The sequence below is a fragment of the Onychostruthus taczanowskii genome, unplaced genomic scaffold, assembly GCF_017590055.1.
Source record: "Onychostruthus taczanowskii isolate IOZ18803 unplaced genomic scaffold, ASM1759005v1 scaffold24, whole genome shotgun sequence".
NCBI classification, from domain to species: Eukaryota; Metazoa; Chordata; class Aves; order Passeriformes; family Passeridae; genus Onychostruthus; species Onychostruthus taczanowskii.
The window spans coordinates 9,125,389-9,149,201 of NW_024499684.1; the positions used below are offsets into that span (position 1 = coordinate 9,125,389).

At 44.5% G+C, this 23,813-nt stretch overlaps 1 protein-coding gene across 3 annotated transcripts in view; it reads right to left on the bottom strand.

Moving 5' to 3' along the window:
- The window catches only part of DIS3L2 (DIS3 like 3'-5' exoribonuclease 2), a 180,860-nt gene extending 158,097 nt beyond the window's left edge, over window positions 1–22,763 (bottom strand). Inside the window, exons 1-4 of one of the 3 annotated variants that reach the window (XM_041405987.1) lie at window positions 22,715–22,763; window positions 19,596–20,315; window positions 4,406–4,564; window positions 3,971–4,113 (exon numbers count right to left, since the gene is read on the bottom strand). In XM_041405987.1, the coding sequence (XP_041261921.1) occupies window positions 3,971–4,113; window positions 4,406–4,564; window positions 19,596–20,292 (999 nt within the window). In that variant the 5' untranslated portion in view covers window positions 20,293–20,315; window positions 22,715–22,763. Of the gene's footprint in view, window positions 1–3,970; window positions 4,114–4,405; window positions 4,565–5,124; window positions 5,346–19,595; window positions 20,359–22,714 lie in introns of those variants that run through there. The other 2 variants (XM_041405988.1, XM_041405989.1) reach the window with 2 other exon arrangements.
- Window positions 22,764–23,813: the final 1,050 nt, after the last annotated feature.

Below are 23,813 nucleotides of genomic sequence, written 5' to 3' on the forward strand. Positions count from 1 at the left end.
AACACCAGACTACCAGCAGCATGTATTCCATACTCTTTAGATGTTATTTGAGTACTTTGCTGCACTATCTAATTTTATGTCTCACATAACTTGTACTAACAAGGACACTTGCCCCCATGGCAGGCATAACCCAGAACAACCATGGAAACAAAGATGACCCACTGAGCGAAACCCTGGGGTATTTTATGCTTAAGCAAAGTGAGAGCTGACTTGCTGTCATCAGTTTCTATTAGCACTGGTACCCACTCATGGCAAACTCTCATTGGTTGTCCTCCACCTATTTCCCAGAATCAGTCATCAGAAACTGCTACAGAGAGAAAGGAAAAAATGGAAAGGGATTGCTGCTGTGTTCGACAATGAGTCAATTCCCATATGTGGCTCTACCTACCAGCACTAAGCCAATGAGGGGATATCCTGTTTTCCTCTGCACAGTCCTTTGAATAGTGTGGGACAGCTGTCAATCAGTCAGGTGTAAATGCCAATCGTGCACATGAAAAATCAGGGTTTGTGTCCATGGCCCAGAAGGCACCAGAGCAGCAATATGACCATGGATGCCCAACCCCAGCAAACACACAGAGGAGCATGGTGTTACCACATTTATTGTGCAGCCTGTTTATCTGCATTTTATATGCACTACCTAATTATGATCAGCATTAGAATTCTTACGTCAAGTAACATTTAAAAACTTCAGCTCTTCCTTTAAGCAAGAAACTCACAAAATTTATCTTAGAAAGCAGATGGGCCCTATTATCTGTGCCCATGAAAATCCTATTTACAATGTTGTACATTTCACGCTGTGATATCATATCTGGAACCAGTCACTCTCCCCATCTGCAATGAACAACTGTTCTCATATGTGTATTAGGGGGTGAGGATTTGGCTGCAGAGTCTCATGATGTCACACTAATGTTGTATTATTTTACAATAGCTTGCAAATAATAGCTGCTATATTTATCAATGTTTTTCTGTCATTAGGGCTTTTGTTATGAAAGGGAAGAACAAGGTCTGCAGGAAGGTTTCTAAAACATTTTCTGATGATTCAAGGCAGCTTCACAGACTCTTGCCAATAAAGTTTCTAACCTTACTGAACTTTCCCAGTGAGACACAAAAGAGTCACAATTTTCAAGCTGCTTTGCTAAACGCAGGGCAGGCAGTACTCAGACTAAACTTCAAGCATCCCAAACCAAGCAGTTTATAGCAACTATTGTAACACATATGCCTAGGTTCGTTTGTACGTACAAAACACCAAAAAAAGGTCAGGGTTCACAGGTATCTGATTGCTACCAAGGCTTCTTTTGAAAAAACAATCCATGAAAACCAGGGAAACCCCAACTTTCGCATCCACAAAAGCCTTTGAAGGAAAAAAACCCTTTTAACAGCAAAGCAGGCTCTGCATCTCTGTTCACTCCACCTGACCCCAGCAGCCCTGCAGGGAGGGTCTGGGAGACACTGGAGGCGTGGAGCAGACATGAGTTTCTGGCTGATGCTTCAGAAGATGATTAGAGTCCTTTGGGTCAATGCTCTTTCATACACAGCCTGATTTCATCTGTTGTGTGTAACCATCACTGTGCACTCACGGAACGATGCAGGAGTTATTCATCTTGTTTGTCTTCAGGCTATCCGCTGTGATTCCACCAACCTGATACTCCTGGGGTTTGCTCCCTGCAGTTTGAAGGGCAGGGAAGTGGGAATTCTGTGCACTCATAAGCGCCTGAGCTCAGATCCCTTTTCTTGCGGAAGGACGCTTCCGGACACGTCGCATGACAAAATGAATCCAGGAATCCGCAGGTCACACTTCTGCTGCTTATCAAAACATGACTAATGCCAGATACAGCACCAGAAGCCATCAAAATCAATACTTCTGTCAGACGTCAGCACCCATAAAGATAACCTTTCACTCTTCCTGATCTAGGGCTGCCTAACCATGGCACTTGTGTGTCAGCTGAGCAATCTCAGGTCTGTCAGGAGTTTCTGTGGGTTGGACTTTCAGGAACACTTCATTGCACAGCTGCATTGCCAAGGTTCTCCAAGAATCTCAGTGTTATGGTAGGCTCTTTTCTCCCTAACAGAGTTCTCAAATTCCCATCCAAATACTTCCAGGATGCTCCAGGAGACAGCCCATGTTCAGAGAGTCATGCTGCCTGGGAACACTCCAGTTTCCCCAGGACCATCAGATGCAGACCAATAGGTTTGTCCTCCCCTTCCATAGGCTCCTGTGGAGCCTTTTTGCAGGTTACCATGCCAGAACAATGCCCTGCTTTTGGGGATTAACACAATGGGGATGTGTTCATTCTGACTCTTCCCATTGTAGCAAAAACCACTGAATATTCATCCATTCACTAAAGCTGCTAGCAGGTTCTCACCTATCCTGGTTGAGGCTGCAGTGATGAATGGTCTTGATGAAATCATAAGGACGAATGAACTGAAGATGAGAAATACTGAGCTGGGATGCCCATGATCTAACACTCAGCTCTGAATTATTAAATCTAGCTTCTACAGTCTTTATTGTTTCCCTGACACGTGGAACAGGATGAAAGGAAAACAGACAGAGCCTAAGAAAGCACATATGACTCTTCCAGTTACGCAGCACATGACCTGGAGTAGACACTACACATTTACAAGAATTAGGGATTCCTTTGCCAGGGATCATGCAATCACAGGTCTGTGGGGACTCAGCATTTCAATGGGATTCTCAGGTAGTAGTCATAGCCTGATGTGCCTCATCTGCAGCTGCACTTGACCTCATAGGCACTCTACACATACTACACTTAACACTATCAGGCTGTTACCAAAAATGGTGCCAAAAACACTCCTGAAGGTAAGGCAGAAGCTTTAGTTGATTCCATATGCCAGTGCAGCCATGAGAGAAGTCACAGTCTAAGGCTCCCATTTCCTCCCTCACCATTTGCTTCCCATTGCAGAAGTCTGTGATGGTCTTTAAAAATGCACTGGCCTAAGGTCCAAGTAGCCCAGTGGACCATGCTGGTGATCAGCAGGGATATGATTTCTCTCAAAGCTCAGAGTGCATGAGATTGGTCTTCAGGATGGAATCAGGCAGTCTTTTATGTAAAATCCTCATCACACCTCCAGAGATTATGCCATTATAATGATATACAAGAATTATTATAAAATTATAACAAAAAAAACAAACAAAAATTGAGGTGATGTCATTTGAGACTCCAGTGTATTGATGAAAGTAAGTATCATAACCCCACCAATACTACAACATTAATTAAATGGCAATGGACTTGTGTTTGGGTTAACAAAGCCTCAGTGTGGATGTCATGCCTTCATTGACTTCCACCTGCCTTCCTTCTCCAGCCAGTCTGATCTCACTAGGATGCCAGTTGTGTCCTGAAGAACGTTACACCATGTTGAAGACTACTATGAACATGGTGCAAGGATGCTCTCTTCTTCTCCATCTCAGCCCTGCCAACCTTCATGTAAATCTTCTTTATCCAGCAGACAGGACAGCAGGTCCACCCCCACATTCTTTAGAAAAGAACTGCTACCTACTGATGGCAGCAGTTTTGCTGCTTCAAAAAGAAGCACAAACATTTTTGTGAGAAATTTCAGCAAGAGGTATCTTGCTAAGGGCATTTGTTTTTGCTTACACTGACACAGACAGAGGCTGCCAGCAACTGCTGTTGTTTTGAGCATCATTTGTAAAAGGAAGTGTCTCCCCAGTAATGACCAACATGGCCAGGAGACTATTCAATGAGAACTCTGCAATTTATCCCTAGAGTGGATCAGGAATTTTACAGAACATGCAATCAAACAAAAAACTACTTCAGAGGAATGTAGGAGATTCCATCCCACTTGTAGAACATCCTGAGAAAGGGAAAATATCTTCCTCTGGCATTTACAAGTGCTACATCAATTCCCTGTCACCAACTGCTGTTGATTTCCAACAACTGCCTGTGGTTTCCACACTTATCACAAGAGCATGGACACTGTACGTTTCAGGCACCTGAATTAGCTCTCCCCTTTTCAGTCCTGCTGAAACATCTTCCCTTGACACGTAGGCTTCAAATATACTCTTCTTTCTCCCTCGAGTGGGTTTATTTAGATTCTTTCTGTCACCTGAGGTTGGGACAGTAGCATAGGATCCTCCTGCAAACAAAAATTCAGAAGTGTTACCTTGCCCACCAAACACGTCTGTGTATCGTAACAGAATATGTACACAAGTTTTATATTTAAAGTTGGACTTCTGAGAACAGTTTGCCTAGAAATACTGGCACCCAACTTCAGAACACCGAAAAGCCTGGAATAATCATATTTTACAAATAATCAACAATCTTTTACAGCTCATTTTAAAGTCAATAGCATTCATCCCAGCCCATTTTTAAAGCACAGGCTTCAAGGCAGCTTATTCCTGAAGCATGTACACACACTCCTTTAATACCTCTGGGAGTTCCCATTTGTCTGGGATTTATTCTGCTGTCTGAATTGTTCATTGTTTCTGTCTGCGATTCAGAGAGTTGCCTCTTCCTATCGAAGTTCTGGGGAGTTCTTGCAGATTCAGAGTTGTTTCTGGTCCTTGCAAACCCTCTTTTTTCTGCACCTGAAATCAAATACAGGTTTGAAATAACAAGGAAGGGAAGAGGAACCCCAGTGCCAGCTTGTGGTCCTGGTGAAGCTCACGGTCTCTAGTTCTTCAGTACAAGTTACAACCATGAGTCACATCCTTTATCCAAGAGAAACAATGTCTTCATTAGTTCATTTGTAATCTGTTGGCTCTTTGGGCCTCGTAATACACCACTAACTTATTTTAGCATAAATAAAACGCTGGAAATTACGATGCTAAAGTTGGATACAACCCTTCCAAAATCCTGGGAAATTCATTAGAGCACATAAAATGTGAAATTGTTAAACTGTTTCCAAAGTCTCCACCCCATTAAGCCCCCAAGTAGTGAGAAAATATAACCTCCCTACAACTTAATTAAGAAGGTCAGGAATCAAGGAGGCAGAAAAAAATTAACTACCCACACTGGAGTTATTAACTTTGGAGCTACCAGAGGCAGCACGGTACACAAGGACACCAGAAAGAAGTGCCAAAGCTCCAAATGCCCAGCCTGCTCAGAACAGGCCACAATCATATGAAAATATTCTGCAGAGACTCACCCCTTACTTCCCTGCCATCACCTCAGCCCCTTCCCTACAGCCAGGAGAGCAAGCAGCAGCTTCCAAAGCGTATGCCAACGCTGTTCCACGGATCAGCACATTGGAATGCAACCCAGCGCCGCGCAGCTGCCCTCTTGGCCCTCCACCTGGATACTGAACATGTCATCACAGCTTTGCCTTCCAGCCCCTCCTGGCTACGCTCCCTGGGTCCAAGCTTGTACCTGCAAGTCAGAAAACGTGCAACGCCAACTTATTTGCTACGGTGCTATCCAAGTTACAAGGCAAATTTTTTACCTGTGGTATCCTTCTCAAACCAAATAGCAGATTGCTTCACAGCAGCGAGAAAAAAAATGTTTTAAAGGCTGTACGTAAGCAGAGATCTTTAAAAAATATGGTGCAACAAGAGAAAACTGCTACTTTGCCCAATCACAGAGAAAAAGCAGTATTTATATATATAATAACAGGCAAATCAGCAGGAGGGAGGGATCCTCCTAATTCAGGAGGGAAGACACCAAGACAGGCAGAGGGACAACTGAAGGTGCCAGCTCAGACCAGTCCAGGAAGAGATAACACACCACAGCAGTGTCTCCAAAGGGGAAGCTGAAACAAAGAGCAGGCTTCTGTTTTCAGTCACAATAACATAACATAGTTGGTCCTTTTTCTACACAATCAAGCTTTTCACACTCTGAGGGTGCTTCCAGGGCAAAGACTGTTTGAGGAGGCTGCAGCTGTAACATGGCAAATTTAGCACAGCAGCAAATTTAGGTTTCAGTGGCAACGCAACCCGTATGGCTCACATAACGAGATGGAACTAAAATTAACTGATTTGCAACTGCCTAATGAACTGATTTACAAATGTCCTAAGGGTCAAGTTAAGTTTAAAAACAGACACCAAAAGTAAAAGTGCAGACTAGAGAATTGGCAACACAATTTGCTCCTGGATATGTTTTCAGAGACATTTTGGTGAAGGAATCTGACTTAAACTGCAACAGGCAGGATTTTAGGCTGCTCACAGAGAGGTCATGCAATCTGCTTCATTGGAGGTTCTTAAAAATAGGTGAGACAGACGTCTGCCAGAGTTGGTCTAAGAAGAGTAGTTTTTTCCTTGAGGTAGTGAAATGGATTACACGAGCTCGTAAGGTCCCCTAAAGCCCTCGTTTCTATGACAGCAAGTCACAGAAAATACTACTATGAATTAAAGAGCCTGGGATAGAAAGGAGGTTAAAACTTAACATATAATTAAGAAGGACCTGAAAAAAAATAAGAGAGCATAAAAGTAAAATGCAGAGGGGGAAAAGCAAAAAAATATCTCATTAATTGGGCAGCAAGCTAAGAGCCAGAATTCGGCACAGCAGAGAAGAGTTGTCCAAAACTTGGCTTGTCCAATGGTTCAAAAAATTTGGGGCCCCTACAGTCAAAATTAATGTACAGCAACAGCAAAGGGTGGAGAAGCATCTTTGTGTGATAAAAGCAGACATGCAGAAAGGCATCTGCACATTTTCAGCACTTTAACCTTGGGCTTGCTCTGTGAAGGGATTTTTCATTTTATCAAACTCAAAAACAAAACTCAAAGACAAAATTCACTCAAAACAACAAGCTCTGCTTCAACATGGCTGGCCTGCACAGCAGTTTACACACAGCCACTTTGGACAGTATTTGGCCCCCTTGGCCATGACATTTATGGCTAAACAAAGCCACCCCTGTTACAAAGCCACAGGCAACTGTCACAATTAGCATTCAACCGGAACACATCAAATTCTGCATGACTGTAATCTCTTGTATTTCTTCTTTTAAAAGAAAGAGACCTAACTACAGGTCACCATCTGTTTCAACTAGAGTCAGTATTTGTTTCTGCAATGCACCTGTCCCCTAAAACTGAAGTTAAAAATACCTCTCAAGATGGGCTTTCCTGCTGCCCCCACTGCCCAGCATCAATATTCTGATGCATAAACAGACATCATTCCACAAAGCAAACTGTAACTTGACTACTCTACACAGCATAGGATATATTGACACTATTCTTTCTGAAAAATCTATCACAAACATGGTTAAACCCTATTCCAGCACCGTATGTGTCAGTCTTACATTTTCCTTGGTGTCACAGTTGAGTGATTTGTAAGACAGAACAAAATCTCTCATGGCAGGATGTCACACAAAGTAGCAACACATTCTAGGCATTAAAATAACCAAATACTAAATAAATTATTAAGCAATGAATACGAGAAAAAAATTAAAATAATTTCAGTGGAAGGAAGACTAAAGTGCAGAGCTGAGGTTGGCTGGTCCATCCTAACAGAAGACTTGAAGCAACCACAGAGCACCAAACACATCTGCTGTGCAGAACCACTCAGGCCTGAACACAGAGCAATTCTAGTGCACAACATGTAAATATTCACAACATGCAGCAAATGCAACACGTTTAGGTGTTTATCTGGCTGCAGAGATGATGCAGAGATGCTCCCTGTGGATGTAGCCAACACTTGCCTGGGATTTCTAGATATTCTGCCATTTTCAATGGGATATGACAAAGGACTAATAATTTGAGGAAAGGTGGTTGACTGTTCTGTACTTGAAGTCCTCTGGAGGGAGATTTGGGTTGGGAAAAAATCCCAACACCTGCACCAGGCATGGAGGCTCCCTATAAAAGCGACAGAGGGACACCTAAATAGGATCAGCAGTGCCACCAGGGAGCAGGGAAACCCTTCAAACTAGCCAAAGGGAAGCACCTGTGGGAAGCAAACACACAACTCCCACCTGCACAGCCAGAGAGGCGTGAAAGAAAAGCGGGTGTATTCATGGGCTTTCAGGACAGCTCACAATCAGTCACTCAGTTTTATTCCCGTCATGGACACCAGGAAAAGAAGCAGAAAGGATGCAGGGGCTGGTTGAGCTATGCTGGAAGGACAGCACTGGAGCTTCATCCAAAATCCAAACCACCTCACTTCATTTCCATCACAACAATGACATCACACAATGGCACATTTTGGTATTGAAACCTAAGTACCTATTAATCTTTTCTCATTTGGGGTGAAAAAAATGCATGCAGGCAGCTTCCCAGAATAATTGATCTGGCTTACAGTAAGAGAGAAGGCTAGATGTTTTAAATCAGCTTATTTGGACATAATTTATACAAAATCACTCTAGAGTTTAGCTTTTGAAAAGTACTGCATTTAATTAAATTTACATCTATTAGTCAGTTGATCAACTAGATGGTCAACTAAATCAACTAAAATGCTCAACTAAACATGAAGATAGCAAGGCCAGAAAGTCTTTAATTTTATATTAAAATTTGCATATTGCTTTACATAAGAAAGAATCAAGATCCTCAATTTTATTTCCCAAAAATAAAACATTCTAACTGCCCTCTCACACCTGACAATCTCTTTGATTACTGCCAGCAGAGAAGGAAAGTATTGCCGAATCTTTATTGGCACATCCATGACAACTCCCACCCAGGATCCAGCAAGAACCAGTTTTACTTGAGAGATCCAAGTGAATTCCAAGATAAGGAGATCTTGGTATAGTTTCTCCCTTTCCTACCAAAGGGCATCTACCCTTTCACCAGACATTTTCACCTCCAAACTTCCAGCTTTCCATCTATATTATTTATGTAGATGCCTACAGTAGTTAGGCAGCTCCCTGGGGTGGGCAGGACTGTGAAAGCAAAATACTTGCATCTGCTATTTACTTTTATCAGTCCGTGATTGGACACCAACATGTACACTAACTCTGCTATTGCTAAAAGGATTTTCCATGGCTTCCCGGCATTAGATCATGGTCTAGCTATGGCAAGGAATCTTTGGGAAACCCTGTTTTCCAGTGAGCATAAGCGTGAGAAGAAACAGAAGCATATCCCCAGAACTGGTTACATGCAATAGAACAATTTGTTATCAGTTAATGAGACACTCTTAACACAAAGTTCCTAAATATTTGTCCATATTTCTACAATGTTCCATTTCATTGCTGACTCATTTCAATGACTTAAACCAATTTCCTTCAAAACTTCCAAGTAATTCTTCAAGACAACCCAGCTGTGCACTTAGTAAGACATGATAAGAACACACCCATAATCTTGAAGACATGGCAGCTACCAAAAGAAGGATCACCCAACACAGCCCCTAGCCCCAAAAGCAGAAATTAACCAACCAAAGACAACAAGAACTACCCTGACACCAGCCTGTGGTTAGTCTCACACTCCCATTTAAGACTGATTAGGTTAAACACAGCAAGGAAGTTAAATAAAGCATGTTCCTGCTCATCCTTACTAGAGATTTAATGAATTAAGTGTCTAACCACAAGGCAGCCCAAGGCATCACCTCACAGATCTGTCAATTCAAGTTGGCCCTTGACTCCTGGCAGAGCTGACAAAGCAAATTTTAGAAACCATCAAAGTTGGTCTTTTAGCAAATGAATACTCTCCAAGAGCTGCCAGGAAGTTCTATCTGCAACTTTACGAGGCACTATGGATGCTGATGTGTAACAGTGTGTATTAATAGTCTCAGGACCAAAGTTCAGCCAACACAAACTCTGCCTTGTTTTGGAAAGATATCTGGGACATTAAAAAGTCCACAAACCTACACAGCCCCTGAACAACTCATCTCAGGTACTTTTGTGAATCTGTCTCTGCACAGCTTTGATGAGCTGGGGGGACACAGCTCCTGGCTGGGAGCTCTGGACAGGCACAGCCCTACTGTTGGCACTGTTGTACCAGCAACTGCCCCTTTCATCCTCCAAAGGCAATAAACTGTGCCAGCAGAAGACGCTTTGCCAGTACAAACTGCATTAACATCAGGGTGGTTTTGCTAGGATCCCTGTGTCTGCCCCTTTCATATACTTAAGCAGGCAATTTCAGAGCTATTTGATATTTTCTGCAGCTCAAAGAAGCCTCTAGAATAATTCCCTCTCAAAATTTAAAAGCCAAAATATGTTTGTTAGATTGTTTTGAATTTCTAATGCACCAATGACATCCAGTAGATGCCGTATTATAGAAGTGATGAAGTCAAAAATCTCCAAGCACTTAAATGACTACTACAATATCCGGGATCAAATTACCACGCACAAGCAAAAACAACAGACAAAACCAACAAACACCATTGAAGTGATCTCAAATGTGAGCTATGTCAACAAAAACACTGGTCACAAGCAGGCCAGAAGTAACAAGCTATTTATGTTTTGCAAAATATTTTGCGGATTTAAGAGATTAAATGCCCAACTAATGGTGACAGCCAAATCCTTTTTTGTTCTATTTAGTTTTAAAAGGAAAAACACAAAGACAGCTGGTGGTATAGTTGCTCAGAGAAGGAGTTCTGTACCAGGAATTAAAAAGACACTCCTTGGAATCAATCTCTGTGCTGGAGCCCCAGTAATACACATACAGGACCAAACCCCATCCACCACATTCACTGAAAGCACAGCTCTGTTTCAACCTATGTTAGAACAGTCAAGCTTCCACATTTTTCTAAATATGAAGTAAAAGAGTTCAGAGTTCTTGGACAGCCTTGGAACAGAACCATTTCCATGAATTTTACAGGCTACTGAAGCCAAGAGCTTAAATAAAGTAGATGGCTCAAGATTAAAGACAAAGCAATAGAGACAAATGAGGATGTCATAGGAAAGAATTCATTAGGGATGTAGGAGTGGAAAGGCAAGACTTGGATATGTTATCAGTTCAGTGATGTTTCATTGCAACAGAGACCTGCAGGAGATAAACATGGTAGGCAATATTTCAGATGCTCAATCTGGAGTCCAAGAGAAAATCTGAGAGTGCGTTCTCCTTATCACAAGCAACTAAAGAAGATCCTTCTTCTCTCATGAAATGTAAATTCAAAGAATCTTAAACTGGAGGTTCTGCAGCACATTCCTCTGCTTGGTCCAAGCCAGACCACAATCAGCTGCAGCTTGATCATTGTTAAAGCTAAGAGTTCCTACAACATTGCTGTGAGTCCTCCTCAAAAGCAGCCAAGGAAGTGAACAATTTGAAATTATCTTAATAATTGAAAAGGAGGGAAAACTTCCGGGAAGGGACTATCTTGGTGGAACTCGAAAAGAATGGTAATATAACAGCACTGTAGGGATTTAGACAGATGGCAGATTGCATAATTAAGTTTAAAGTTAATTAAACAGTCATTCAAAGAAGAGAGACAATGCAAACCTACATTTACATGCACGGGCTCAGCCAAAATGCAAATTCTATGCAAATGTCCTGAACTGAGTGGATGCTGTCTTGAAATCCAGCTGTCAGAAGTAGCTCCCAGGCCCCCCAGCCTCACTAATTGACCCATTATGATAGGCCACCAGGGTCCAGCCACAGCATAAATCTAAATGTAACTTTCCACCGTGAAGACAAATCAAAATAAAATGAGAAGACATGTTAAGTGAAGGCCTGTCCACACAGCTCTAAAATGAGTTCAGGAGTAATTCAAAGGACTGGAAAAGCCCAACTGGTTACCAACAACTCTCTACAACATAACACAGCTCTGCCTGAGCCAGCCAGCAGGCTGTCTATGGGCATGGCTGTGTTTGTGCACCAGCACACTGCGAGCCATGGGTGCAGCCATCCAGGAACAAACCCAGAGAGCTCTCTCACCCTGCCTCTTTGGAGAAGGTGAGTCTCCAAAGAGCTTTGGCAGAAAGTCTGCCAAAATCTGCACAGAAGAGTTGAACATCCAACCACAAAAGAACAAAGGGAATCCTCACAATATGGGAAACAAGTTGGCCACAGGTAGCATATCCCCCAGCCAGTGACTCCAGGTGGGGAAACACAGGCTGTCATGGTTTGTGAGGGAGTTCTCAGGACCATGAGTTGCCTTTGGAAGTGACTGTGCCACTGCAGCTGATCATAAAAGATTCAGACATCCAACATTCTTACAATGAAATACTGAGGAAGAAATACTCTGACTTAGGAATGAAGGTAGCAAAAAAGTGGCATGTCCATGGATATTAAGGAAAGTCAGAAGTAGAGAGAGATGCTCATTTCCAGATTCACGAAAATGAGGTAGAAAGGATCCATATGGTGGAAGGCACATGTTGCCACTGCTCTTTTGCTTTAAGCTGCACATACTTATTAAAAACTCCTGTGCTGCATGTCCCCAGATTTCAATATGGAACTAGGGAAAATAGTCTTGCTGACTTTGGCTTTCAGAAAGGGCCCAGGCTTTGAAAAACTGAAATGAAGAAAAATGCACAATGGATTCTTTCTGCTGCTGAAAACAATGCTGTGGAAACTGCTCCTGATCGCCAAGATCATGTGCTCACGACACCATGCTTCCACTTCCAAAACACTTCCAAGCATCCTCATGCTTGCAGGCTTTTGACTTCAGTAACTCTGACAGTAATTGCAGTTTTATTCAATTCCTCAGCAGGGTTTGTGTTGCAGGAGTACTACAGGAGCGCAGGAGCCAAGGATACCATTCCAGGCTCTGAACGAAGGGCTGGTGACGAAACTCATTTAGTAGCAATAGACTAAAAGTTTATCAAAATAGTTACTGTGCTCCAGCTGCGTGCAGCAGCGCAGTGGTGTTGTCAGGGAGGGGGTACATCTCTTTTGGTTTTCAGGACTCTCTGTGAACCTGCTCCACCCTGCTCCTGACCTCCTCGCTACCTACTCCGCCTGATGACTGCACTCCTCCAGGCTTCCACTCCTGCCTTGGGATGTGGGTCAGGGCTGCTTCCATCCCCCTCGTCCTTCCATCTTCCCTAAACATATTCCACAATGCCTTTTGCTCTTTGTTTTATCCAGCAACTACACTGTGAAAAGGCTTCTTCAAGACTTCAAGGAAAACACTTTAAAAACACAATATTGTGGAAGTTCTGTCTTTGATTTTTCTAGGCTTCAGTAGTTTGAGAGAAGCAAGTTGCTCAAAGATCAGAAGAAGCTAAGAGGCTTTGAAAAGCAAAATACCTGACAGTAGGTGCTAACATAGTAGAAGACATTAACAGCTGAAGAAATCAAAGAACTGCCTTCAGATTCCTACATATCCTGAGGTAACCCAAGCTGCTGCTGAATGTGTTCTTCTGCTGATGAACCACTCCCCATACTATACATTCAGTGCAGTAGGTACATAAATCACAATCCCTAGCAGTGTGGGGGAAAATGCCTAAAAACATACAAACTGAACAAAACCACATTTTGGCCGCTGGCTTTTATTTGCAGAGAGGCTGGAATATTCTCCAAGGCAGGACATGCCCCATACATACATCTGTGGGCTGCAGCTGCTAGTGTTGACATTTTCCTTCAGCACCCTGGAATTTTTTTTTTTTTTTTTTTTTTTGTCACAGAAGACATTATTTTATGCAATAGATCACAACATTTTGTTTTCCACCCTGCCCCAGCCAAGTCTCAATTCTCTAGCTTGGCTTTCCCCACAAGAGGGAGTTTGGGATATGCAGCTCACAGCATTTCATGGTGACGGTGAGCAGGGGATTGGGATGGGAGGGCAAAAGATGGGCAACAGCATTTGGGACAGGAAAGCTAGGAGTAGAGTTGGACAGGAAGGCAGCAGAGAAAATCCACAGCAGCCACAGGCTAGAGAGGAACCACAAGAGCCTGTGAATTCAGCTGCAAAGAACCCGGCCAACCTCCCTGGATATCCATGGTGAAGGAGACACTTGGACATTACCTGAATAACAGGCCAGACCTGACCGGGGTGCATGGCCTGAGTGACCTCATGGACAGCTGAGGACAGAGGGCTTTTACAAATTAACTGTTTGAATGACAGCATTTTTCAGGGGTGGAAATTGTTATCAGGGCTTCTAAACGTGCTGGTGACAGCTCACACACCACAAGCCTTGGTAAAACTGTTCCAATGGTCATTCACCCTCACTGTTAAATTGTGCTGTTATTTCAAGCCTGGATTTGTTTAGCCTCAAATGCATTATATCATAATCTGCTCAACTGAGCAGCCTATTATTGAACATCTGTTCCCCATGTAGGCAATTTACTGAAAACTCCCCTCCCCCAAGCATCTCTGTGATAACTAAAGCAGGGTTTCTCCAATCACTCACAATCCCAGCGTTTTCATCTTCCCTATGGCTGTCCTCTGAGTATTCATCAATTCATCACCATCCGCCTCAAACTGAGGGCATCACCACAGGATATAACACTCCAGAAGCTGCTGCTGCCGTGCCAAAGTCACACAGAGTCCATACTCCATCTTCCAATTCCCATGCTCATTCATTACCCTTTTGGCCACATTTCACAGGAGGAGGACGTTCAGCTGATTAATCCACCAAGAGCTCAAAACTTTTTTCCAAGCTGTTGCTTCTCACACTGAGTTCCTCACACTGCTATCATGACTCTGTGCTGGCAATCCAATAAATGGATTTTGTTTTGCTTGCTCCCAGTCCACCAAGTGATCCAGATGGCTGCCAGTAACTACCCGCATTATTCAATACTCTGCAAGTCATCAAAAAAACCCTTTTCAATCCTACAGCATATTTTCTTCCTGATGACTGACAGACGTATTAAAACAGCACAGGGTCAGGACATGACACTGCAAGAACCAGACACACCTGTTGGTAACAATTCTAAAATTATTGCTGTGTTTAATTAATTAATTTAGTTTGACTAAACAGGTTTTAAACCATTGCACATGCGCTGTGATTTAATTAAGTTCACACACTAACATCCATTTTCACACCTTTGGCATCAAAACCCTAATCTCATAAGAAACTGACACTGAAGAGTTCAACAGGACCTTTGTTAAATAAATTGATGACAAGAATGAAATGATGTAAAATGAATTAAAAATCAATTCAATTCTTCCATGAGCCTATTATTTTCCTAGGACCAACACCACACTGACAGGCATAGTTACCTGCACCACATAATGGGGGCTAGTGAGTAGAAAAAAAAAGTTAAAAAAAATAACAGGTTAACAGCAGCAACATGTATTTCCACTGAGGAACATTTTCACCTAAGCACTAAGTAGGTGAAGGAAGCTCTTTCATTCACAGAGGTGAGAGCTTTGCTGCCAAATGCAAGGGCTCCTTCTGCAGCATGGTGTGCTTAGGGCTCTGGTAAAGGGCACAGAAGACAGTTATTAGATCACATATAAAAAACACAGTCCCTGCAAGGGCAAGATCTCATCTCCCCAAGAGAGGATACATCAGATATTAACTCACATACTATAGCTGATGTTTGCCAAAAAACATTAGTTGCACAAGATTCAGGAATGCAACATTTTTTCCTATCAAAAGCAAGATAAATTTATGTTTGTGATGACGTTGCTGAACCATTAGAGAAAGGAGCATTCTATTTTTCATGTATTTTTCATATTTTTCATTTCTCAGATGGGGCCATACAGTAAATCCAGTTTTCCCTTCTCTCACATATCTTATTACTATGATTAACGTCATCTAAGGAACGTTACATTGAACCTGGCAAGATTAGCTACATTTTAAAGATTTCCACAGCAACCAACATTCTCCATTTATTGAGCCGATTCCCGTGGCCTTTAGGAGATTGCTGGCTCATGTTTACTGGTGCCAGATAGGGAGATAACAGCATTCTTGAGACCTGAACTTCACCACACAAGAATTGGAAGACTCAGCCGCTAAAAAGTATGATTATCCCAAATTAGCATTACAAGAAAGGAAAAGGAGAAGCTGTGGTTCTTCCTCCAAAGTCCCCCCAGAGAAACAAAGGCAAACACACAATTATACTGCAGCATACCATGGGAAGACAAAATACCTGAGCTTTTGCCATCTTATTAAGGCTTATATTCTTGAGCACTGTGCCCATCAAACACAAGGGAAAGCCAATCCAGGATATTTCCTTTACCTATCCTGAACCTTTTAAATATCAGGATTGCAGCCACAAGCACAACACCACCATCCAACAGCAACAATTGTTTTTAAAACTCTGATGCTAAACACCAGCCTGCTTGCCAGCACCACTCCTTCGTGGAAGCTGCCCAAGTTGGTTAAGTACCACAGGCTGGGCAAATAAATGCCAAGTGTCAAACACATGATAAATCAGAAAGGGCTGTGGAAATCTTCCACTGTTTCATGTTGTTACCCAGGAATTGTCTGCTTCCACTCAGGGGGCATGCTGACCCTAACAGATGGGCAAGATACCTCCATCACATCATAAACCTGAAGTTTTTAGTGAGAGGAGCCTCAGCAGGATACCTAGGGAAGCTGACAGTGTTCTTCCCAAGGAAGCTGTCTGCACATACAGACTGAGACATATCCAGCCCTGCAAAATCTGAACCTACTTCAGAGCAGTCAGCCTTGACCAGCATCCTGCCCCACCCAAATTTCAACATCAACAAAGCCACCTCATTCCCAGGTACTCCAGCTCCCAAGATCCTCTGAAATCAAGCGTGGCTGGGAGATGGTACTCCACATTTGGAGGACAGTCCTTTCCTGAAGATGTCTGATTTCTAGGCTTTCCACCTGGGAATGTGCTATCAAACAGCAATTCTCCCTCAAAAAAAAAGGCTAACAAGTGCATGTCCTCAAAACGCAACTGAAATCTTAGTGTTCCAAATAAAACATAGCACTCGTTGTAACCTACTTATTGAGAAAGCAAAACATCACAAATATTGAAGTTCCACATAGCAGCCATGCAAATCTCAATTCCCAGCACGTGACAGACAGATGCTGCAGAAAGAGTCAGCACATCTGTCCTCAAGAAAAAGGAGGTTTTAAGCCCTTTTACAACAACAATTTCACTTAGTCTGAAAGAAGATTTTGATTACTAACTATGGATTGAAGTGGAAAAGCGCTAAGAGCCTTTGATCAAAGCCAGAAAACAACCCAAGGGACTTGATAATTTTCTGTTAAGGAAGTTTAAACCAAATTTTAGCACCCAAAGAATCTAGAGCATTGGAGATTTAAGGGAAAACACCAGGAGGAAAATTGTATTAGATTAAAAACTCTAAGCATCACAATTTAAAGTGATACTTTAGGATTATCTTCTGGTTTAATGGGTTTTGTTTGGGAAGAAACCTGAGAGCAGAAGGTTTTACAGTGATTCTCCTTACAGAGCTTAAAACTGCACAGAAGGGAGCAACTGTGGGATTCCTCTATCTGCAGCTTTGCTTTCCCAAATCCAAGAGTGCTGATGCCACACAGGGAATCCAACCTGCAGTCTCATGACTATGTCACGTTTCACACAAGGGACAACAAAGTTCTGTCCACACTCAGCTCTCTCAGCTGCAAAGCCTCCGTGAAAAGCAGTTTCTGTATGGAACTCCAGACAGAACACGTCAGCAGAACTGAGCTCCTGTGCTCAGAGATGCCTGCTTGGGGCTCCATAAACCACTCTGCTTTCCTCTAAGGCCACAGCAATCGCTCTGCCACTGAAGGGACACTCACAGGGACCAGTCCCTTGCTGCCTACAGCCTGCCCCAGGGCACTCAAAGGGTTTTCACTGATCACTATATCCACCTTCACTATTAGCTCTGCCAGTTTTAGGGTCATTGTAAACCCGACCATAGCTAAGCCTGAGCTGAAGAGCTGTTAAGAAGAGGACAATGAAATGAAATTATATAAAGAGAGATGCTTGCCTTTGAGATTAGCTCAAAGGGCCTTTTGGAAAGCCTATAACAGTGTGAAGAGAGCTAATTTGTGAGGAAATGTCACTCCTGAAAAGATGATATGCCTAGCTCTCATGGCAGAAGCAATTCTTGCCATCACAGCTTCACAAGCCTTGATTTAAACTGATCAAACCAGACACCTGCCTATGCAAAATAATATGACTTATATCAGCATCAAGAGAGAAATACAAGCTTTGAAGTGAGAAAATATTAATCTGATACTGTGATGTGTGAGTTCTTATACCTAAGCACTTGCCTACTGCAAAATCTTCATTTCACTTAAACAAGAGTCCTAAAATACACTCAGACTGAACAGCAAAGAAGACATTTCTCTGAAACAAGTGACATATTTATTTTTTCCTATTTCTTTCCTCCCCAAGAAACTGTTTTCACATCCCTGCAAGCTTTCTGGAGAGTAACCAGTTGCAGCTACACAGGAGGGTGGCTGGGGAGGCATGCAGGGGAAGAAGAGGAAAGGAGGCACTGCTGTGCAAATAACTTTCCAATAATCTTTCCAACAGTGTGAGTTTTCCACCTGGGAAGTCAAACACAAGGGTCAACATTTTCTGCTTTAGGTGTTTACACTAAACAAACAACCAGTTTTTAAAGGGGTTGTGCAACCCCACTTCCAACCAGAGCAGGAGGTCACTGGGGGTGTTTGCTTTTGAAAGCTAGGCTATTTTTACTTTATCCATGTAGGCACCTGTAATTTTTCTGGATATAAACTGTATGCCTTTGAGACTCTTCATCTGTCATCTGCTCTTCCTACGCTTCAAAAGCTGAAGGAAGTAAAGTCTATTATGACAGGCCAGCACAACAAATAGTATTACAATGAACCATGTAAAAAAAAAGGTCTCCCAAAAATAGCAAGCTCATCAACAAATTTTACCATAATGTGCATTAAATCTCTATCTGTGATCAGTCTCACAAGCACTCATGGAAGTTTACCAACTTTAGCACATTATGTATTGCCACAATCTCAAAAATAACCCAGAAAAATCATATTACTTGCCCCTCTTGAGTCTTAGGGCTTAGTTTTTAAGACTGATTTAGCTAAACAGTTATTTCATTTTCAGTTTAAGAGTTGTGATAGGCTTCAGGCTGATCTTAACCAGCTGAGAAATCCATCTCTCTTATTACAGAGAATTTAACATGGTGACATTTATGAGTTCCTTCAGTAGTAGCACATTAAGATCAGGCTATCAAAGTATTTCAGCATAAATAACATTCAGAGAAAGTTTTCACCCATTACACTGAGAAAAGAAATTTAAAGTGTCTGGTTTTGGTTCCTTGTTCATATTGTGTTCTGAGGTTCTTTTAATAAAAAATTTACTTATTTATCCCTAAGTAGGCTTTTCGCCTTACTTAAAGGCAAAAAAAATGATTTAAGAGGCACATTCATTTAAGTACTGCAAAATGTGGTCTCTTTGTTACTAACAGCAAAATTTCCTGGAGTCAACACTCTCTATCAGGAATTGGCTATTATACAGACATCTTAGCCCCTGAGTATTAGATTTACCTGGACCAAAAGCAAACCAGCACTCCAGATTCAAAGAAGCAATGCAAAGAAAAGCATGACTGTGCCCTGAGTCAGCTCAGATCCAATGGTCTTATTAATCTGGACTCTACACCACAGAAATTGGGCTCTTCTAGACCTGAGCTGATCCTGGAAGCAGCACAGCCACAGTCACAGAGTTTAGGCCAGGGAATTAGGCCCTGCCAGCACCGAGCTGGCTCCACATGAAGGCATTTCACATGCCACATGGCTTACTTGTAAACCAGGACAAAGCCACCCACAGGTAACCAAGGGCTGACTAACTTGGACAGAGCACGACTGGCTCCTGTTAACTCATTCATGACTAACACACTGCATTCAATTCCACAGTAATTGTAGCAAATGGACCAAACAATTCATCAGAGTGAACTCACCTTGGGTTTGACCTGGAGACAAGTGACTGTTTTTTCTGGCATTCATTGCCAGCACATCCTCAACAAACTGTTCAGTCAACAAGTGTCCAGCTGCCATATCAGTGTTGGCAGGATATCTGCCTCGTTTCTTATGTTTCTTCCTCCACATGTCCTCCTCCTCCCTCTCATCAGAACCAGAAGATTTCTGCAGAGCCCCTCGGTGTCTCAGGCTGTTTGATGCTCTCCCACCAAGGCTGTCACTCACATTTAACAGGCCAGATGCAGCTCCACGCTGATACACATAATAGTCTTCCTCCACCTCCAAGTCTCCCTCTGGACTAACAATGGCATTTTTTTTAAGAGAACACCTGTTCAGAGCACTTTGGGGTTTATCGTTCTCAAACCCAGGCAGGGGCTGTTCCAGGTGAGATGTTCTGACTGGTGAATAGCTGTGCATGTTTATCCCATTCCTGACTGGATTATCCTTCACCAGGCCTCTCCTCAGGGGCAGGTCCAGATCCAAGCTGGGGTCACTGGAGAAGCCTTCTTCCAGCTGCATCTTCTGTGCAATGTGGTTCAGGTAGGACTGGAAGCGGCCGCTGTGGTGCTTCTGCAGGAGCCTGGCGTAGGCGCTCTTCTGGGAGGCAGCTGCCTTGCTCAGTCCCTCCTTGGCACCTTGGGCAGAAGCTGCACTGCTCACAGACCCCAGCTGGTCCATAGTGCAGTGAAAGGCCCAAACTTCTGAGAGTTGTAAACAGATACAGAGGAAAAAAGGTTTATTTTCCTGAAACAAAGTGTCAAATTATTGATTACAGCAAACGACACAGAAGAATAACATTTTTGCAGAAAGGAATTCTGGGTTTGTAAATCACGCCAGTGTGGGGAAGGGGTTTCACAATGTACTCAACATCTGCCCTGCACCAAATCACTGCCCATAACCTATGAGTGATCACAGCCCATAAGCTATACCTGCCCACACACCACATAAAGAGGGATTTTGTCCCACCCCAAATAGACAGGATTCCTTTAATCTGCTCTTCCTTGCCTTTGAAAAAGCCAGGAAAATTAAAGCAGCAACTGACAGACTGACCAGAAGCATCAGTTTGGTGGTTATCAGAAGCAAAATCTTGTCATGTCCAGCCCAGAGTCCTCAAAAATAACTGCATCCTTACTGAAGCTCTTCACTGTTGCTGTCAAAAGCAAACACTACCTGTCACCTCCCTCCCACAGTGACTGACACTTCTCCATTGCACAGGACAGTTCCTTCAAATACCAAGACTACCCATTTCAGCTTGTCTTTTTAGCCAGGAACTCCCTCCCAGTGCAACAGAAGTAAAATAATAATTATCTTGCAGGAGCTCCTAATTCTTACTGACTGAGACACACTGCCTGCAGCTCCATCCAGCACCAGTTTCTGTAGATGGTGTCACATCTCCACCTTTGCTACACGAGTATGAAACTGAAGCAGATCAAGCAACTTTCAATTCCTTTCCAGGTGCTTTAGCTTTTAAGCTTTTGGAGCAAAACAATCTACTAAATTATGCTCAGCTACTTTGAGGTAAATTACAGGTATAGACAGGACATAGCAATGATTTTTGCTGTATGTAAAATCAAAGAAGAATGTAAGAATTTCTCGATAATGGAGCCCAGTGTAACTGCTGGCTTCTGTGTGTTTTCATAAAAATGCCTCTTTTTCACTTCAAGACAAGGTTGAAGCTGAACAGCTGAACTTCACCCCAGCTGGAACATGAAGAATTTCAGGGCTCACTGTCATCTCTGCTATCCCAGAACCATGGGGCACTGGACTCTAAGTTTAAATAAGGATGCTGCCCATTAACCTCTCCCTTCCCTTCTCTAAGCACAGGGATGTTGGCAAGAGAGAATACAGACATCAGCAAAAGCGAAATTTATATTCACTTCCCTACTCCCACCACGCCTGGAATTTTTCTTTGCCCTTACTCAGCCCTCTTCTCCCTTTCACTGTTGTTGCACAGAGGATAAGCAGCCAGGCAGTCTCCTCCATGCCACCCTGCCTGGAAGGGGGCATTACCCAGCAGGGACCAAGGGCTGCAGAGCCAGCTCCCCCTCGGCGTGCCTGCTCCGGCCCTTTTGGAGAAACGAGGCGCATTGCACCGGGATTTACTTCAGTAACTGGGCACGGATGTGAGCGGGCTTCACAATGCAAAGCAAAAATTAAAAATCCCTGAACAAATAGGAAAAATTCTTTATGTGGTTTGCGATTCTTGTTCCTAAGATTTTCCATTGGTGCTGGCCAATAGCTAAACTCTTCTAATAGACCGACCTGCTACCGAGCTATTACCCAACACGCACGGGTAGGCCTACACCAGCTTTCTTTGAACGTCACCTTCTCCTGTTGCCAAGGCAACAGAAGCAGATAACATTTATAAAAGCCAGTGAGACTACTCTCCAAACAATGGTTTGGTTCCAGGAGACAGGAATTTGGAATTTACCATTCTTATTTACCAGTAAAGAACAAACATTCACAGCTCGTTTTCACAGTATTTTCTACAACTTTAACCACATCAGCAGTCAGCAACCGCAGCACTGAAAGACACAAGCCCCTCCGCATTACAGTTTCATTATTAGTCTTCTGCGGGCAACCAGGAATTGAAATATTCCCCAGAGGGCGGAGGGAAGGCAGAGGTGGGTACAGGTATATCCGCCCTGCTGGGCACGGTGATAACGACGAGTGAAACGCCTCGAAGGCCGCGCAGAGGGAGGACGCTCGCTGAGGCGGGCGCACGGTGAAAGCCGCCCCTGTTTTTGTCACCCGGCTGGCTCTGGGGACCCCGCTGCCCCGCACCACACGCCCGCCGGGGTGTCCCACTCCCCGGCCAACGCTCCAGCAGCACAGAACGCCGCACCCTGGGCACCCTCGCCCGCCGCCTCTCCTGCCAGGCGCCCCCGGCCCCCCGGCAGCGCGGCCCGGGCCGCCAGCGCGCTCCTGCCGGGCCCGGAGCCACCGGACAGCAACGGGACAGCGAACCGCGGGGCCCGGCTGCGGCGGCGCTGCCACCGGGCTGACCGCTGCTAGGCCGGGCTCCGCAGGCCCCCCTCGCCTGCCCGGTCCCCGTTCCCGTCCCTGTCGCCGTCCTGGTTCCCGTCCCTGTCGCGCTTACCGGCGCCGAGGCCGCTCCGCTCCGTTTGAATGTCCCAGCGCCCCGTCCGCTTCCGGGGCAGCGGCGCCTACGGGCCGCGGCGGGGTCCAGAAGGGCTCAGCGCGAAGCGCTCGCTCCTCAGCCGGCGCGGCGGGGCGGGCGGGGGGATCCCCGGCGGGCGCTCCGGTGTCCCGTGTCCCAGCCCCGCTCCCTGCCCTGCAGAGAGGTCCTCGGCGGTCCGGGGGAAGGGGAGCCTCCAGGCAGCCTGGGCTCCTCTCGGCCAGGCACAGCCTGTGAGGCTGGGAGCCCACCGGGCATGGCGGGGCCGTGGGAGGCAGCAGGTGCCGGCACCCGGCCCGGAGTGCCCAGCCTGCCGGGCTTGCAGACACCGGGATCCCGGGGGGTTTGGCAGCCGCCTGCTTCCAGCCGGGGCCAGCGGAGCCTCCCGGGATGGGTTGCTCCAGCTTAAGGCCAGCGCTCCAGCTTCATCCAAATTTGTATCCAGATCAGTGAAAAAAGCACGGATAGCAGATCTAATATTGTAAAGATCTGAGTCTGGTCTTGTTCCCGAGGAAACTCACAGCTTTGCAAGAACGTGTGCCTGCTAAAATCCATGGGGAAACCTCCTTCAGCACCTACACAGCCTCACCTGCACTGCAGAGAGGAGCAGGCTCCAGGATCCCGTTCCCTGAGCTCTCTGGGATCCCGTTCCCTGAGCTCTCTGTGATCCCGTTCCCTCAGCTCTTTGGGATCCCATTCCCTCAGCTCTTTGGGATCCCGTTCCCTGAGCTCTCTGGGATCCCATTCCCTGAGCTCTCTGGGATTCTGTTCCCTGAGCTCTCCCTGCTCCCCTGGCACTGGGAGTTGGGCAGCAGGCAAATTTGCTGATCCCCTGCTCATCCACGCGACAGCACCCAAGGAGTGACCAGCCCGTGGTGCTGAGCAGCAGTGCCTGGCCTCCTCCAGGATAAGTTGGAGCCTGTGGATCAGGGGGTGTCATTAAAGCATGAGACCAGAGTCAAGAGCTGGCACTTTTATTGTCTCTCTTTCTGTGACCACAGACCTCTCACAAGGCTTTATAGCAGACAGGCTCTGGCTGACTGAGAATATGTAGTTTGGT